Below are 13,845 nucleotides of genomic sequence, written 5' to 3'. Positions count from 1 at the left end.
GCTCCTACAGAGGCTTGAACCACCTTATGTCACAGATGAAAACAATGACAGAAGCCTATTGGATCTTTCACCCCAGGGTTTGTTAACTTGTAAAAATGTTTTCTATGAAAACAAACAAAAAGTCAAATAATACACCTAATTTTTTAAGTACATCTCAAATCTGTTGAACCGAAGCATTTGAATTCTGCTAATATTTACCTGAAAAATGTAGTCAGAACTGAAATCTCCTTGAAGCAGGTATGTCAGAGTAAATGTTCAATGCATTTATGTGCAGCATCATGCCTTTTATTTGAAAATATAAATGGAATGCTGTGATCTTCACTGATGTCTCATTTACATTTGAGTGCAATAAGTGATTCACACCTCTCAGCCATTACGACCCAGGAGTAGATTCTGAATATCTAATAAGGCCTGATGGACCAGTCTAATATTCTCCACTGACAGAAACAGAGGACTAAAAGCCAACTCGTGGCCTCTCAAAATATGGAATTTTAACAGGGAATGTTTGAAGTTTTAAAACAGGAAACTTACATCACCAATATTTAATTCTCTTGGGAGCTGTTTCCTGTCAAAACACGTTTCTGTGTTGATCAGGACCAAACAGTGGGGAAAAGATGCTAGTAGACAGAATAGTCCAGACAATAACTGAGATAAAAGAATATTCCAGGCAATAATTAAGATAGAGCTTATATTGGTGTGAATATATGCGGCATGAATAGAGATTTCCCGAAGTCTTTCTGTGTTGTGCACAAATGAGAAAAAGTAAAACAAGTGTCTTGTTTTCTATTTTAGTCTCAAATAATATTTTTAAAAATAAATATGGTACAGCAGGGAAAAGAGACACAAAGTAGGAAAGGTAACTAATTATTAAGTGACATTTTCTTATTTTTTATTTATACAGATTTCAAGAGCAGTTTGATAATAACACACTGATTAAAATGGAAAACACATGAATATATGGTTCTCCATGAAGATGACTGGGATTTTGAAATCTGTTTTTTACTAGATGAGAAGCAATGTATAATAATCAAATAGGACTCCAACTAGGCAAAGAGTTTAAGACAAGGAAAAACTGACTATGTCACCAGACATAATGCGAAACACAGAATTCACTTTTAAAAAGTTGTGCACTGTCATTGTCTTTCCAGTGAAGTGTCCCTAATGCTGGTTTTGTGTGTGTGTGTGTGTGTGTGTGTGTGTGTGTGTGTGTGTGTGTGTACTGAGTATTAAGTGAGCCCATGAGGGAGACAAGCAATCTCTGGCTGAACTACATCCTCAGCACCAATACTGTTAATTCTGATGATGGCTAATGCTGTTTGTGGCCTGCATCCATGGTACTTAGAATGCCAACTAGCCCTCAGGGAGAAGCAGAAAAATGAGACAATCTCTGATACTTATGTAATGTCTGGACCAAGTGAGCAAGCTCTGGCTTTACACACTGAAGAAAGAGATCAGTCTCGTTGTTTAGACATTGTCCTGAGTGAAGGCAAGACCATTTGAAGCTATTCTCAACCATGAAATCAAAATACTTATATTTTCACAGCAGAAGAGGCAATAAAGAATTTGATAATAATTGGCAAGTGAAAATTTATAAAAGTAAGCAATAGGGATAATGAGAGAAACAATTAGATGTTTAGTGAATTTTTTTTATATATCTTATACCCCAAATAAAATAAGAAAATGTTTCAGTCAGATATTATCACTTTATAACCAAATCATCTTGTTTATAAAATGAGTGCCTTGGCCCTGGGAAGCTGTGAATCATGTCCTGAAACTTTTTTTCTGTGTGTAACCCCCCCCCCCCCACACACACACACACTTCTCATATCATTCATGCTTTTGAAAGAAAGATAAATTCATTGACTGGATGTTGAAAACTAATGCAACTAATATTTGATTATTGTTTGTAAAGAGTTCAGGCTGTGCTCTTGGGGTTTGGAATCCTTTTCTCTTGGCTTAAAAAAAAAGGTCTATTAATTAAATCAATTTTAGTGAACAAAAGGACAATTGATTTCAGATAAAAGAGAAGCCTGACCATAGACCAAAGACGCATGAAGGGCTACAAAGTGGAAGCGGAAAGGAAGGGCCAGATGTAGTCGTCTCTGGGGAATTCCCTGACGGTTTCTGAGCAAGGAGGAAACCCTCATCCCTTTTTATCTCTTGAACACCAGGCACTTCTTAGCTCATGGTTGTGAGTTCCTTGAAAGGATCAGAGAGAAAGACCATGTTTATTGTGTGCCTCACTGGCCTCCGTTGTCACTGATTCTTCATGTGGTGAAAGAGACAGACAGACTGACAGGAATAACAATCCTTTGACAGAGGAAGATACTGAAGCTCGAACTGTTAGGAACTTGTTCATTTGTCCCAGAGATGGTATGCAGCATGAAAGTCTGTCCAAAGCTGTTTCAGGCCCTGAAACACGGTGTTCTCCGTCCTTTCCCACACCTAGCCTTCCAATTCTTTCTATTTCCTGCACCTGGGAAATGTGAGAACCTGGCCAGCTTAAGCAGACAGGGAAACGGGGCTGCAGAAATATCGTGATTGACCTGTTAGTGGATGGTTATAAAAGACATCTTCTGATTCTGGCTTCTCAAATTTCTGGAAGAATTGTTAACTAAGAAGCAATCTTTATTGCCTAGTACATGATGTCTGGCTCATGGCAGACACTGAGAGTTTACAAACCCGTTACTAGCAAGGTACTTACAGCTATGGAAAATCGCTGAATGTTTTCATCCTCGCAGTCTTCGATGACCTGTTTCAGTCGATAGTTGTCATGTGATTCTCCATCAGTCACTATGACCATGACCTTTTTAACTCCCCTCCTGGCACCCCGAGCTTCAGTGAATGCCTCTTTCCTGAAGGGAACACAGATCAAAAGGGAGGCTGGTCAAACACAGCCCAAAGTCAGACAAAATAAAAAGCCCTGCAAAAATACAGCAACTCTGCATAGCCTAATACTTCCCTCCAAGATGAATGATCAGGGACTCCAGGGTCAGAGACGAGAGGCACCATGATTCCCATCTGCAATAGTTCCACAGGTATTGCACATGACAGGGACTCACCATATTACCACTTTCCACAGATGCCCGTACAAAGAACAGGTGCATTGCTTTCCTTGGAAGCTTTAATGGAGTGTTATGACTGGTGTCAGTGTGGGAAAGAATACTCACGTCTACTGTCAGAAGTGAAGCTTGAACTATGGATACCACAGACAGAGGAAGTTTTCCTATTATTCATTTACCTTCAGCAAGAACCAGGCCAAGTCAGTTAAGCACAATCACCCAACTTACATGATTTCTCTTAGCAAGTTTTCATGAAATGACTCCCCTCCCCAACTCTGTCCCACATTAAATCTCTACTTGTCCTTGTATTACAGGGTGAGCCGAATGTCACTCAACTGCAACACTCCATTGCAATGGTTCCCATCTTTAAGAACCTTATGAATATTTTTTTCTTTAGCATGAGCCTGTAATGCAGATTTTCCGATTTCTTTAAATGCTTAGACAAAGGTGAAGACAGATGTCAAAAGCTAAGTTTTAAAGGAAGTTTGGACATGAATATTGTATGACATTTAGTCTATTTTGCAATTCTAATGCCTTAGTGGATCATCCAGAGCTTCTAATTCTCTGAAGATTAAGGTCATAGCTGAACTTAATGAATATCATCTGAAGAAGATGATTAGCAGTCCTTTCTTAGAGAAATTCTGGTTGCTCTGAAACTTGAGCTGACTTCATGTAACAGAAGAGAGGGCAGCTACGGAACTACAGAGTCCACCCTTCCCATCTCAAGTGCATTCCCTAAGGAGTTAGCATGTCTGAAACACCAACACCTAATGTCTTTTCTTAGAATGAAGCAGCATTCCTCGCCCCCCATGGGCCTTTAAAATTTTAAGTATTTCAGGAAAGCCGCTTACTTTGGGATAGGAGAAGTCATGATTTATGAGTAATTAAATAATTTAAGCCTGGTTACAGGAATGAAAAAGAAGGGAACATCCAAAGCTATTATGAACTGAAGTGAATGAATTCACTGAAAGTGAAGATAAGAGATTCCAAAGCATTCAAAATATTTTTTTTTTTTTGTAACGGGCTCCCCTTAAAAGGAATAAAACACAATCAAAACTGTGATTACACATGATAAATTAATGTGTGAGAAAAATAGTGCTGCAGTATCATTAAAGACTCTTTGTGTAACCCCCAAACTTAATAAATTCTGTCTACAGATAGGTCATGTGAGAAATGTGGGCAAAGCCCATATAAGGCCATGGTATTTCAAGTAGCATTTAGACAGGAGTGGAAGCAGCTACAATGGTTCTTCCATTAGTTACAAAGATAAATATTCATTCTTAAGCTTTTGCCTCTGGAAAATGCACAATTCTTTACAGGCTCAGAGCTTTCAAAGCAAGCTCTGACTTTCTGCGAATGTGTGTCTACATTCAATCAGCTATTGAGGGCACTCTCAGAATAGCTACACATATGCACTCCTTATGCATGCAATATTCCATCCTATGAACAGATAAATGCACAGTTACCACAGCTATTTATGTTCCTATGTGCGTGCATGTGTGTGTGTGTGTGTGTGTGTGTGTGTGTGTGTGTGGTGTGTTCCCATAAAATCTGAACCATGTGCTTTTCGTAGCATTTATGACTGAATTAGTTTCCTATGGTATCCATTCTCACAGGCAGGTGGAATGTGACCATAGTAAATTAACTTTTCAAAATCAGCCAAGAGTCCAGAGGTTGAAACAACTTAACAGAAGTATATTTTTTTCTTTTCTTTTTTTTTTCTTTTCCGAGACAGGATTTCTCTGTGTAGTTTTGGTGCCTGTCCTCAATCTTCCTCTGTAGACCAAGCTGGCCTTGAACTCACAGAGATCCACCTGCCTCTGCCTCCAGAGTGCTGGGATTAAAGGCATGTGCCACTGCCACCCGGCCAGAAATATTCTTAATATGAATCAAAACACTTATGAAGCATCTTGTGAATTTTAGGTTTTGCTTAGACGTTTGCTAGGTTTGAAAATAATGACAGAAGGAAGAGCCAGAGATAAGAACTGAAAGACTGGAGAAAATACAGGAAGTACAGTGCTCTGCATCTGTAAAAGAAAACACTTCGAAGGTTCTTATGAAGCAAAATTTACCCAAAGAGTAAGGAGATGAAAGGCAGAGAAAATTTAGTAAAAGAAGGAAGCAGGCAAGGCACCGCAGATAATGGGGACATTTCATTTTTTAAAAAAATGTTATGATGAAGTTTTTTTTTTTTTTCTGATAAGGCAACATTTAATTTGGCTTCTTAAAAATTCTTGTATTAGGACTGGAGGAGTAGCCCAGTCACTAAAGCTCTGGTCTTTGTAAACATGAGGACAAAGTCCGGTCTTCAGAACCCATCTTAAAAAGAAAGCTAGGCCGGGTGGTGGTGGCACACACCTTTAATTCCAGCACTCAGGAGGCACAGGCAGGTAGATCTCTGTAAGTTTGAGGCCAGCTGGTCTACAGAGCAAGATCCAGGACAGGCACCAAACTACACAGAGAAACCCTGTCTCGAAAAAAAAAAAGAAAGAAAGAAAGAAAGAAAGAAAGAAAGAAAGAAAGAAAGAAAGAAAGAAAGAAAGAAAGAAAGAAAGAAAGAAAGGAAAAAGAAAGCTAGGCTGTGTAGTGGCATGCACTTGTATTCCCTATACTAAAGAGCAGAAGCAAGATCCCTGTGGCTCCCCGGCCAGTCAACGTGTCCTGCTCAGTGAGTTGTACACCCAGGAAAAGACTCTGTCTCCAAAAAGTTCAATAGCCTGTAAACTATGACACCTGAGGTTGTTCTCTGACCTCAAGTAAACAGGTACAAATGTGCCTGTGCACCACCACCCCCCCACACACACAGACATGCACCCATGTAACATGTAGATTCTCATGGTCTATTTTCAAAATATGTGGTGCACTCTCGTTATTGAGCTGAGTTCATCAGAGTTGCAGGAAGTGCTAGGTCTGTCTCTCCCTCATTGGCATGTGGCATCTGCTTGTCTCACAACTCTGAGAGTTAGAAGTTAAGTTACAGGTGGTCTGATCTATGACTGACTTCAGGATCAGAAAAGTGGGGTGGGGGTAGCCTCACACCCCAAATCATTTATTGTACAAGGCTTTGTGTCCTGGGCCAATTGGATGTGGAGTTTGAGAGGGGTGCAGTTCTAGTCTAAAGGAAAAGAGAATAGGAATTTCGGGGGGTTGTAGAAGTTTTTTTAAAAATGAATAACTTGTTCCAAATCAGCATGCTGGCCATGTTTGCTTTGCCTGTGTGCCAGCATTCCTTTCTGAAGAATAGTACATTAAAAACTGCTTCATTTTTACTAGTCTCCTGAATTTGTAATCACCTTATTTCCAATGGCAGGGTGTGCGCGCAGGCAGGCAGGCAGGCACAGGCGCACACACACACACACACACACACACACACACACACACACACTACCTATATGAAAATTAGAAAAATCTTATATCAAGTGCTAGTGATACAAGAACATGGTAGAATATGTAAGTTGAGTAGACATAGACCGTATTTTGATACATTCATCGATATGCCTAGAAGTGAAAAATAAAAATCAAATGGATACAAGAATGTTGGGAGGCATTGCTGGCTGGTCAGAGTTTGCAGTCTATATCATGGCCCGGAAGATTTTCCAAAGCTTGATGACATGGGACTCCTTCCCCAGCAACAAAACTTCCTGCTTTCTACCGGCCCTTATCTGGAAAATATTCCCCAGCCTAGAGGACTGGCCTTATCTGAAAGCTGTCTCTAAGCCTGGATGCTTGATTTACCTTTAGGTTACCCTTTGGTACAGATCACTGCTAGATGTCTCCCTTGTTGCACATATGGTAACTAAGACTTATACTAGGAGCTCTGGAAGCTGGACAGCGGTGGTGCACAGCTTTAATCCCAGCACTCAGGAGGCAGAGCCAGGTAGATCTCTGTGAGTTCAAGGCCAGCCTGGTCTACAGAGCGAGATCCAGGACAGGTGCCAAAACTATACAGAGAAACCCTGTCTCAAACAAACAAACAAACAAACAAAAACAAAAACAATAAAACCAAAAACCTTTTTAGGGGTTGGGGATTTAGCTCAGTGGTAGAACGCTTGCCTAGCAAGTGCAAGGTCCTGGGTTCGGTCCTCAGCTCTGAAAAAAAATTAAAATGAAAATTAAATACTAGGAGCTCTGCTATAGGACCTTGCTGCCACATAGGAAGGCTTATGATAGGATCATGCCACCTAATGCAAATTAGTGTTTGTCCCCAGGTTCCCAATCCTATATATTTTCTATACTCTGGAAGAAAGCTGAGCTGATTCACTGAAGTCTCTCCCAGAGGGCTGTCATGTTTACATGCAATAAAAGGATCTTTGCCCCTTTGTCCTTGTTGACTGATGGCCAACTGACCTCGAAGACAAAAGGGAACCCTCACACAAGAATTAATATTAAGCATCAGTTCACAACAACATATCAACTATTGTTAAGTTTTTAGTTGATTCACCATCAGACCCTTGAAAGGAAATGATAAGCAGGGTAGTGAGACTATATTACTGTAGAACTTGATTGTTTAATAGTAAATCTTCTAAATGGAATATGAAAAATGTGGCATTGAATATTGTCAAGGTAAACACCGAGTCAAATTCCAAAGGCAAGCATAGATGGTGGTTGTACCGAATGATGTTTTGCACATTTTTATTTTTACTTTTACTTTTGAGGTTATAATGTCATCATTTCTCTATTCCTTTTCCTCCCTTCAAACCCTCCTATATAACCCCTCCTTGCTCTCTTTCAAATTCATGACCTCTGTTTTCATTAATTGTTGTTGCATGCAACAGACACACATACATTATCATACATATATGATATATATATTCCACATTATCATGTATATGACACACACACACACAACACACACACACACACACACACACACACACACACACACACACACACACACACAACGGTGTGTGTATGTGGAGGGGCCCCAAAATAGCTTGACCACACAGCAGCCATGACAGGCTTAGGGGCCTAGACACAGCTTCTGTGACAGGCTTACTGGCAGGCAACACCCAGATCCAGGAAAAGCCTTAAGCTGATACCACCCAAGGATGCACCCAGGGGTGAGGAAGTATCTGACATCCCAAACATTCCAACCATTAGATAAGGTGGCCAGATGTCCTTGAGTCTAGCACACACCTATTTTTTTTTTTTTTTTTGTTTTACAGATACCCCTAGACAATTGTCAGCCAATCAGTGTCCTGGACTCTGGAAATCCCCTCACCCCAACCTCTGCTATGATAGAAACTCTGCCCCACCTAAGCTCAGGGCTCTCTGCTCTCACTGCTTTGTGAGACAGACAGAGGAACCAATCTCCAGATCTTGAAATAAAGGCTCTTTGCTTTTTTGTGCAGGATTTGGTCTCTGTGGTATCTTTTGGAGGTCCCTGTGATCTGGGCATAACATGTACACACACACACACACACACACACACACACATATACTTATACACACATACATATATATATATACATATATACACATACATACACACACACACACACATATATGTGTTATACTCAGTATGTATAATGTTACCTGTATGTATGTTTTCAGGGCTGACCAATGGATACATATACAAGATAACTCCTGTACCTAAGGCTCAGGGAACATTGCAGAAGAGGAGACAGAAAGACAAGCCAAAGAATCAGGAACTTTGCTCTGAGATTTTGTCTCCTAGGAATGTCAGAAGCCACACGCATAACATCTCACCAACATGATTTTTAATACATACCTGGCTGTATCTATTCCAAGGGCTGTCATTGTTTGGACACCGCCTCTCTGGCTTATTTTGTTTGCTGCAATAAGGACCTCTTCTGTCGATGAATACTTATTGAGGTTGAACTCATGGGTTACATTTTCTCCATACTGTACAATTCCAACCTGAAATACCAAGCTACCGTTGAGTCATGAATCTAGCGAAATTGCCCACTCATTATTCTTGAGTTTAAGCATATAGGGCCAGTAGAATACCTTTTAGCTTTTTAGATGAATGTCATAATTGATCACTACATAAAGCCTTCTACCTCGATAGCAATAAATAATGGCCACTTTGTGACTATGAACAGTCCAAAGAAAAACAATAAAATTGCCGTCTCTATCCAATCAAAAAATTTTAGAGAATGATTCCAGCAGGCTCCCAGGGCATATTCTGCTATATTTTGTTTTAGTTTCTTATATGACTGATTCATATTATGGTAACAAATCACATTTAATAAATGAGGAAACAGAGACTTAAGAACTAATTATCTGGCTGGGGATATAACTCAATAGCAAAGGACTGGTTTCACATGCATGAGGCCCTGGGTTCAATTCTCAGCAGGGAAACAAGTAAACAAACAAACAAACCAAACTCATGCTCCACACTGAAGAGGGAGACAGAGGTCTAGCCTCAGGAATGTCAAGACTGGGCCCCTCCTAGTATCCCCCTTCTTTAGTTAACATGAGCTGCTAGCTTCTAGTAATCAAAAGGAAACTTGAGCTACTCTAGAGTAAATAGGTAAATGAATAAGGTGATAATATTTTTAAAAAGAAATAGAATATGTTATTTCTCCCTTACAGTTGTTTAGTTGGTCATAAGGTTAAATAAAGGAGCTGGAGAATTTATATAATTGTCAGATGAGGCATACATTGTAAGATGATTGAACATGAATTCTTCTTATTTTATGTCTAGGATAACCTTGTTCCTCCACAAATGCATTTTGCACCCAGTTTCTTTACTATATATCCCAAGACTGTAGGTTATTCAATTGGAATTTTATTCCCTATAGGAATAAAGGGTAGTGTAGTGATATATTGTTTGTAATCTAGGAAATACATGTTGCTTGAAGATCAGAGAACAGAGCTAGCCATAAAGTTAGTCATAGAGGTCAGGCAGTGGTGGCACACATCTTTAATCCTAGCATTTGGGAGACAGAGGCAGAGATCTGTCTGGATTTCTGTGAGTTCAAGGCCACACTGGGCTACATGAGATTAATCTAGTCTAAAAAGGAAAGCCAGGCAGTGGTGGCACACACTTTTAATTCCAGTACTTGGAGTCACACACCTTTAGTCCCAGCATCAGGAAGGTTGAAACAGGAAGTGATATGGCTAGGCAGAGAAAGGAATATAAGGCAGGAGGAGACAGGAACTCGTGATCTTTCAGGCTGAGGAGTTGGTGAGGTAAGAGATGGTGGCTGTGGCTTGCTCTGCTTCTCTGATCTTTCAGCTTTCACCCTGATATCTGGCTCCAGGTTTTTATTATAAGAATCCATTTAGATTCATGGAACAAGGTAGGATGTAGCCTAGTTACACAAACTATTAAACTAGTTACACAAAATATTAAAAATGAATGAGAACAAACCCCTGACTCTAATTTAGGTTATTTCCTTGAGTTATATTTAAATGGTTTTATTACCCATTTTTAGATTTAAAATTATTGTCTCTAATGACAATACAGATTTAAATTATCAATCCTGAGGGATGCTGACCTCAGAAAGAGAAACTCATAAATATTTTGATTTTTGCCATTATAAACATGCAATATAGATTTCAATGAAATACTTTTGTTACTAAGATACTCATTATATCTAATCTTAAGTACCAAGCTTCATAAAGATTTCTATGGAAGCCAATTGTTCATGAATTTAAGATATCTCACTGAGCTTATTTCCTTTTTATTTTCACATTTTTAGTTAGTTAATCAGGAGTCTAAAAATTTGAAATTTCCACTAACACTCCTGTCCTTATTTTAACAGTACGGAGTATCCTCTTCTCTCATGCCTTTGACCTCCTGAGCTCTGAGAATCTTTCCCTCTGGCTCATGGATGACAGCTCTCCTCAAGGGCTTCCTATCCTTGATTCTATCATCCGCAAGAGCAATAGTCTTAGTTCCAAGTGTTTTCTTCTCTGACCATTAACGTCAGCTTATTTGTCTATTCTATCTAAGCTGTCAATCAAGACCTCATGACTGCCAATATCTTTAGTAACCTACAAGCTAAGACTGGATTCTATGGTACAATTACTGTAATCATCTACTTGCAAAAATCTAACTCATTTGACCTCTTTTCTCCTTCACTAACTCACCTGGCTAACTTCCAACTCCAGGTAAATCCAGCTGTCTTCATGTGTGATTCTGCAGTGCTGAATGTTTCTATGCAAAAGTCACTTAGCTTGTGTATCAGTCTCCTGCTAAAGTTATATCTATGAATCTCAAATGGGGTCTTGCATTTAAGCCCCCACCCAACAGTCATACAACTTGCTACTAATGAATGTACTTTGCTCCCATTTGTTGATTTCAATCAGATTTTAAGGCTGTTAAGGCTCACAGGAGAATTTACCTATTTATCTTAACTGTGCTCACAAAGAACTCACATGAAAGGGGCAGAAGTCATACCAACCATTCAAGGCTGCTGGATACCAGGTAAGTGTGAGTGATTTATTTTTATAATATACCTTACATATCTCAAGGAGTCTGCTCCGAATGATGGATTGTCTAAACAAATTATCTTCAGTATAAACACTGAAAACTCAAGATCTTGGTGTGGTGGTTTGAATGAAAATGTCTCCCATAGGCTAAGATGTTTGAAAACTGAGTCCCCAGTTGGAGGCACTGTTTGGGGAGATTTAGGAGTAGTGGCCTTGCTAGAGGAAATGTCACTGGGGTGTGCTTTGACAGTTGAAGACTCACACCATTTCTAGTTCACTCTCTGTGCTTCACACTTGTGGTTCAGCTTCTGCTCCACTTGCCACACCTGCGGCTTGCTTGCCATGCTTGGGCTCACTCCCCTGGAATCTTAAGCCAAATAAACACTTCCTTCTATAAGTTGCCTTGGTTGTGGTGTTTTATCACAACAATAGAAAAGTAATACACTTGGTAAGACATGTGCTTTATATTTTCTCATCTATCTATATCTATCTATCTGTCTGTCTATCTATCTATCTATCTATCTATCTATCTATCTATCTATCTATCTATCCAACTGTCATTATCTATCATCTATCCATGTATCTATCAGCTATCTATTTATTATCTATCATCTATCTCATCTGTTTACAATCTACTTGTCTGTTTCTATCTACCTACCTACATATCTATCATCCATCTATCATCTATCCATCTATATACAATCATCATTTACCTATCTAGCATTTGTCACCTATCGTCTAACACATTTCTCACTTCTGCAAGCTTATTCTTTGTAAATGTTAAAATACAGTGAGCTTACAATAGTCAGTTCCCTCACCTTTTCTGAGTGCCCGACTTCTAACTACTCTACTGGAGGCTATTTACAACTGACTGTCTTTAGGATTTTCACCTGTTTTGCTTTGAAAGTTTAAAGAACAGGAACATTTCTTTCTCCCAACCTATCACCCTCTCCTAGGCAGGGCCTGAGTGCAGGGAATAGCAGCCTGGGGCCTGGACTCAAGCTGCATGTCCCTTGTCCCTTTCAGGTGGACATGTGCTTTATATTTTCTCATCTATCTATATCTATCTGAGGCCTAGACTCCACCTGAAACCACACCCATGGCTTATCCTCTGTCACTACTCCGCTTTGCTTCCCTGGCTCCTTGTTTGTTTTCTACAGGAAGTGCTTCCTTAATAATCCATACCATGAGACTCTTCCCACAATCTGCCCTTGGAAACTGGACCTCAGGCATTATCAGTGCTCCTTTATTCCCACCTAAACCCGGATGTCAAGGTCTTGAACCTCAACCACTGCAGGGGTTGTTCTCACTGCGCCCACTCTCAAGTCCTGCTGGGTAACATTGGGCTATTAACGGAAACAAGGCAGCCATCACATTGATTCCCCATTCAAAACCTCCCATTGTTCCCCACTGTTGACACCAGGGACTCTGCAAAATAGTTTTATGTAGTATTTTCACTCTTATTTCAAAGAGAGAAAAGGTAAAATGCAATGCCACTCATTGACGTGCCAGGTTCCTTTAAAAAAATCGTTAAAGCCAGGCAGTGGTGGCGCACACCTTTATCCCAGCACTCAGGTGGCAGAGGCAGGCGGATCTCTATGAGTTCAAGGATAGTCTGGTCTACAGAGTGAGTTCCAGGACAGGTAAGGCTACACAAAGAAACACTCTCTTGAAAAATTTAAAAAAAAAAAAAAGAGAAAAAGAAAAAACTTGAAATCAGAGTGAACACTACATATACACATATCTCTCCCCACAGCTTTGTCGCTCCATTCATTCTAGAAGATTCAACTCCACCTTCCTTGCCAAACGTTTCTCACCCAGCTGTCAACACAGCCTATCATACTGCCATTGACTTCTCCCATCTGAGAACTCAGGGGCGCACTTGTCTACACTGCATTGCTCGCAGCTGGGCTGTGTGCATGTCTTATCTTTACAAGTGGATTGAAGTTCCCAGGGTCTGGCAGGGTAAAGAGCATGGACTGTGTCACAGCTTTCCATGTTCCTTTATCCCTTCCTGACGCTTTGTTTTGCTCGGAGTTGACCCTCATACATTCCGAATAGATGACTGTGACAGCGCAGGGAAGCAAGTGGAAAACTGAGATAGCCAAGAAACAGCGAGAGGCAGACCAAGCGTGATATACAGAGTGTGGGAAACGAGAAGGGAAGTGGGAGAAACTCAGATATTGGGGGAGGCGACCTTCAGTGTTGATTGATGGCCAAGGCTAGATGCATATTTTCTTAGAAACTAGACAGGACAAAGCCTACTGTGGGGCTTCATTGGAAAGGGGGACCATTCATTAATTTTTGTCTTACGAGTCAAATAATAATACATACACATAATATTATGCTGAGTGCTGGTAAGAACCAATTCAACATAGAT

The 13,845-nt window shown here is 40.0% G+C and overlaps 1 protein-coding gene across 1 annotated transcript in view; it reads right to left on the bottom strand.

Annotated features, from left to right (window-relative positions):
• The window catches only part of Itga1 (integrin subunit alpha 1), a 156,140-nt gene that overhangs the window by 63,880 nt on the left and 78,415 nt on the right, over nucleotides 1-13,845 (bottom strand). Inside the window, exons 7-8 of the mRNA XM_028884613.2 lie at nucleotides 8,794-8,942; nucleotides 2,705-2,855 (exon numbers count right to left, since the gene is read on the bottom strand). Coding sequence (XP_028740446.1) covers nucleotides 2,705-2,855; nucleotides 8,794-8,942 — 300 coding nt within the window. The remainder of the gene's footprint in view (nucleotides 1-2,704; nucleotides 2,856-8,793; nucleotides 8,943-13,845) is intronic.

Source organism: Peromyscus leucopus, chromosome 11 (genome assembly GCF_004664715.2).
Source record: "Peromyscus leucopus breed LL Stock chromosome 11, UCI_PerLeu_2.1, whole genome shotgun sequence".
Classification (NCBI taxonomy): Eukaryota; Metazoa; Chordata; class Mammalia; order Rodentia; family Cricetidae; genus Peromyscus; species Peromyscus leucopus.
Note: the sequence above shows the minus strand (reverse complement) of the source record. Positions and strands in the feature narration are given on the sequence as shown.